The sequence below is a fragment of the Microtus ochrogaster genome, chromosome 10 (assembly GCF_000317375.1).
Source record: "Microtus ochrogaster isolate Prairie Vole_2 chromosome 10, MicOch1.0, whole genome shotgun sequence".
Classification (NCBI taxonomy): domain Eukaryota; kingdom Metazoa; phylum Chordata; class Mammalia; order Rodentia; family Cricetidae; genus Microtus; species Microtus ochrogaster.
The window spans coordinates 61,697,934-61,703,180 of record NC_022016.1 but is presented as its reverse complement, the minus strand read 5'-3'; the positions used below and the strand labels follow the sequence as shown (position 1 = coordinate 61,703,180).

The 5,247-nt window shown below is 49.7% G+C and overlaps 1 protein-coding gene across 1 annotated transcript in view; it reads left to right on the top strand.

The window, feature by feature from the left end:
- The window catches only part of Ppt1 (palmitoyl-protein thioesterase 1), a 22,832-nt gene that overhangs the window by 9,637 nt on the left and 7,948 nt on the right, over positions 1-5,247 (top strand). The window contains exon 2 of the mRNA XM_005353308.3: positions 1,354-1,456. Coding sequence (XP_005353365.1) covers positions 1,354-1,456 — 103 coding nt within the window. The remainder of the gene's footprint in view (positions 1-1,353; positions 1,457-5,247) is intronic.

Genomic DNA, 5,247 nt, shown 5'->3' with positions numbered 1-5,247 from the left:
GAGAGAGAGAGACAGAGAGAGACAGAGAGAGAGAGCGCTACTGAGTCCATTTAGTGCTGCTCATATGTATATGATCACTTGGACTGGGTGACCCACCAGGGACTCATCCTGAAGACTGCTTCTCCTTCCCTCTGCCATCATTAACTGCTTCTGGTTCTTCATCTAGGGGTGGGGCCCTGTGTGGTTTCTCCCACCTGCGCTGGCACGTCAACTAGTGTTTTCATTATGCAAGTCTTGTGTAGGTGACCATATTGCTGAGATTCCATGGGTGTAACATCCCTGTCATATACAGATGACACTCTAACCAGCAGCTGTGCTGGCCCTCTGGCCCTTACACTCTCTTGCCACCTTCTTCCCTGTGCCCTGGATGTGTAGGGCTGGAGATGTGTCCGTTGCAGTTGGGCACCTCATAATCAATTGTTCTCTGCATTTTGACCAATAGAAATGGAGATTGCTACAGAAAGAAGTCCTTGTGATGAAGGGCGAGAGCTGTCTTTACCAAGAGAAGCAGGCGCTAAAGTCTCATCTCCAGAACAGGGCCTGGGCATGCAGAGATGGCCTAGATCTAGGCGCAAACGTGTGTGTGCCCGTGCGTGTATGTGCGTGTGTGTGTGTGCGTGTGTGTGTGTCTTCACATGTAAGGCAAGAACTCCACCTCAGGGCTGTACCCCAGCATACATTTGGCCTTCTGAATCCATGCATGAGTTCCCTGTCTGTTGATGCAAAGATCCACGGATGAGAACTCTTCTGGGAAAGGCCATGGTGGTTGTGTGTGCCTAGAATCCCAGCATTTAGGGAGTGAGGGCAGGAGAATCATCCTCAGAGAGCTTGAGTTCAACCTGGGCTCTCTTAGACTCTGCCTGTCTTCAGAGAGAGGGACAGGAGTGGGGAGGGAGGATCTGGGAACTATCGCATCTGCACTGAAAGTAGAGACTTTGCTCACTCCCCAAACAATACGGTGGAATGACAATCCAGGAAGTGCTTACACCGTCTTAGGTGTTAAAAGTAATCTACACAGGGATTTAAAGGAAGGGGAGGTGCTTGGATGAAAGTATGACCTGGGAGGGGGATGGGGACAGGGAGTCAGGTGATTCCCAAGAAAGAGGATGAGGCAGTCACGCGCTGTGTGTAGCAGCCACGTGTGGGTGGGGCTGAGGCAGAGGTCCCTGGGGGAGTGCCAAGAGGAAGTTGGTGGTGGTGTTAGTTCTCAGCACTTGGGCTTTTTTTTTTTTTTGTAAACGAATTCAGATTCAAGCTCTTTGTCATTTTGTTTTTGTTTTCACGGTGCCTGGTACAGTGGGCATTCAGTACATGATTACTGGAGTAATGCATGGTTACCTTTTACCTTCACAGGTGTCTTTGGCCTCCCTCGATGCCCAGGAGAGAGTTCGCACGTCTGTGACATCATCAGGAAAATGATTAATGCTGGTGCTTACTCCAAAGTTGTCCAAGAACGGTGAGTGCGTCTAGCTGTCCGGTCCAGACTGGGGGAGTACCTTGCTGGCATTCACACTCGGTGACCCTAGGAGTAATGCTAATGATGTCACAACTGTGCATAACTCTAGTCTCAGGGGATCTTGTGCCCTCTTATAGCCTCTGGGGGCACTGCCTGCATGTGGTGCACAGACATGCGTGCTGGTAAAACATCCATATACATAAAAATATAAATCTAAAAAAAAATTGTTCTTAAAACATGAGACCTGATGTGATGACGCACGCCTTTAACCCAGAACTCGGGAGGCAGAGGCAGGTGGATCTCCGTGAGTTTGAGGCCAGCCTGGTCTACAAAGCCAGTTCCAGGCCAGTAAGAGTGACAGACACAGTGAGACTTTGTCTTTAAAAAGTAAAAATAATAGAAAAATAAAATAAAAGATAATAAAGGAGTTAAAAGGGATAAAATTCACAGGGCCAAGAGAACAGGAGAGGAAATAAGAACCAGTCCAGGTTTTTGAGGGAGCGAACAGGAGGGTGTAAGGACCGTGGGAGAACAGGAGGAAGACTGTAGGCTTTACCTCTGCAGAAGGCACACTGCCGTGGCCCATGCTCAAGCCCCAGGAAGGCTTGGGAACTGGGGGTGTATAGTACATGTGTGGGGCCCAAGTCAGGGCCTTTTCATTGAAAACCTAAGGCAGGAGCCGTCTGACTCCCCAGTTCCCTGACGTGCACATCCAGGCAACTGCTATTCCTTCACCATAGCAGGAGAAGCAAAATCTACTCCCTGCAGCCGAACCGGGAGACTCGGACTCGGAGCTAACCTTGGTACGTGCGAGGCAGGGTTTGCGGGGTCTCTCCCTGGAGGAAATGACTAACGAAGGCTTCTCCTAACTACTGGGTGCTGATGTCTCCAGATCATGAGCTCCAGCTGAGCTCTGCCCGTGGAGGGAAGGCATCCAGTCAGCCTCCCTCTCCTCCCCATGGTAGGAGCTGGTCATAGAGGAGCAGCTTGCCAGGTAGGCAGTCTACCATTGAGCCACATTCCTGGTCAGAAAAAAGAAATGCCAAAATTGTCTTCAGAGAGAGGAAGATGTTGTTGCATCTGTTCCTCCAAGACAGATCACAAATAAAAGCAACCATCAGAGTGAACACTTTCGGAAACTGAAAATATCACAACCAATTTTTTTTTTAATTGTTAGTTATGTGGGAATCTAAAGTTGGGGAATCTTCTAGAAGTTAAAACAAAGATTCAAAGAGGTTGTGGTGGCTTGAACGAAAATGGCTCCCATCGACTCCCATCTGCATAAGTAGTCCCCCTTGGTAAATTGTTTGGGAAGGATTAGGAGATTGGCCTTGTTGTTACAGGAAGTATGTCATTGGGGGTGGCCCAGTGTCTCTATCTCTCTCTGCTCCTGTGAATCAGGACACCGAGCTCTCAGCTACTGCTCCCACTCCATCCCCATCTTCCCACCATGGTGATAACGGACTGACCCTCTGAAACTGTAAGCCGGCCCCCACTTAAATGCTTTCCTTTACAAGAGTTGCCTTGGTCATGGTGTCTCTTCACAGCAATAGTACCGTAACTAAAACAAAGGTAGGAAAGAGAACAGAGAGAAGCGGTTAGAATGTCTGGTGTGACTAACGGAACTTTCCAAGCAGAGGAAGGGTGAATTGGAATTAAAGAAGTAATACAAGAAAATGTCCAAGCTGTTACATGCATGAGCTTCCATACTAAACGGGGCTTGCTAAACACCCGGTCAAGAGCAGAAGGAAAACAAAGCCACCCTGCAGCGCTTTCCTGTGAAATTCACAGCACCAGGCATGGAGAACAGATCCCATCCAGGATGCGGCTGAAGAGTTCAATCCTGGGGCAGCATACCCAGAAGGCAATGGTGTGGAGCTTGTCCGCTCGCTCGAGTCCTGTGTGCCTGTACCAAGGAGCAACCCAGTATGAAGGGAAATGAAGTAAAATAAAGGGAAAGGAGATGGCTTCTCAGGTTCTCCTCTGGGGGTCACTGGAGAGCCCTCATTCTGTCAACAGCTGGCAGTGTGGCCCTGGGCACTCTGAACCTCTGTCGTGAGATCAGTAGCATGCACTGATAAAGAGTCATTTTTGGGGATAAGCAAGCTGAGTATAAGCTATTCAGTGCAGCCTGCGTTCCCACTGCAGAAAGGTTTGGGCCGTTGTCGTGGTTGGGCTATATTTAAAACATTCCGCTTTCTGTTTCCTTTGCTAGTGTCATTTTGTTTTCTCTTTTAGTTGCAGCTGTGAAGTCTTTGATTCATGATGTCATCAAATACTGAGTTACTATTTGCCAGACCTGGTCATAGGCTCCATAGACACCATGGAATAGAAGCTAGTTGGGTGCCTTGGTCTCGTGCTTAGTTGGGGAGAGGGAACAGGCACATCAGATGGGACCTGCAGGCAAGAAGGTGGTTCCTCCACTGTACCTCTAATCTGGGGGTGAAGGAGGAGATGAAAGGAGCTTGGGAGAAGCCAAGCAAAGAACGGCCGGCACAAAGGCAGGGACAAGTCGAGCTTGTTCTGGGCCAGGATGACTAGAGATCTGTGGGAAGATTGAGTAAACAAGCCGGGGCTGATTGAAGAACTCAGCCCGGGAGGGAACTGGGACTCCGGGACGGCGTGCGGAGCTGTGGAGGTTTGAAGTTGAAGACTCTACTGCTGTGTGGGAAGAGGATTCTGAGAGGGGTAGAAAACCAAGAGATGAGCGCATTGGGGCCTGTCGCGATAGTCTAGCTGACAGACAGTGATGGCCGAGACACTAAGGTGGTGACAACTAGACAGAAGGAAAGGTGGCTTGAGGAGTGTTTTGTGTCACTAGCTGAGCAACATAGGCCAACTCTTACGGCACAGTCTACCCAGGCTGTGTGCTCTCAAGAGCTCGGGTTGTTTGCCTTTTCTTTTTAAACTGTGTTTATATAAGCAAAGCCTCATTCGCACAGATGGCCAGTGGGAGACATACAACATGGTGGGGGGGCGGAGGGAAGAGCGCGGAAGGAACGTTTCTTCCTGCCACCTCGCCGTCAGGTTTCCTCTCACGTGAGAGAGGATTCTGATGACCAGAAAGAAGCCAACTCAGCCCGCAGTAAACTTAAACGGACTTTCCTGGGGGCTGAGAGACGGCTGAGCGGATAGCATGCTTGCTGTGCAAACGTGAGGGCCTGGGTGCACGCTGCCAGCAGCTACACGCAAAGCTGGGTACGATAGCATGCGTCTGCAACCCCCATACTGTGAGACAGGCGGACCCCTGGGGACTTGCCTGTCAGAGCTGTAAAGTTCAGGTTTAGTGAGAGCCCTGACTGCAGAGAGAGAGGACACCCGCTGTCACCCCACAAGAACAGGGGTCATCCCATACCTTCCCATGTGAACATATATGTATACTCACACATACAAACTAGAATAGATTAATGGAATTTTGGTTTCCAGCACCTCAGAGAGCATGGTGCCTCACACCTGGAATGCAGTTTGAGGCTGGTATTGGCTCCATAGTGAAGGACCAAGCCAGTCAGGGTTACATACATAGCAAGGCCTTCCATGATAAAAACAAACTGATAAAAACAGTCCGATTGTGGTGGCGCATGTCTGTGATCTTAGCACTGGGGAGATGGAGGCATGAAGATGATTCAGTTGGGTCTATCCTGGGCTACATAGTGAAACTCTGTCTCGGAACACCAACCAAAGTGCGTAGACGTTTCTTTACTGATGTGTACTGCTTAGTCAGCCTTTTCCAGTCTACCCCCAGTGGCACAAGTTGACAGAGAGAGGCCTCCAGTCTACCCCCAGTGGCACAA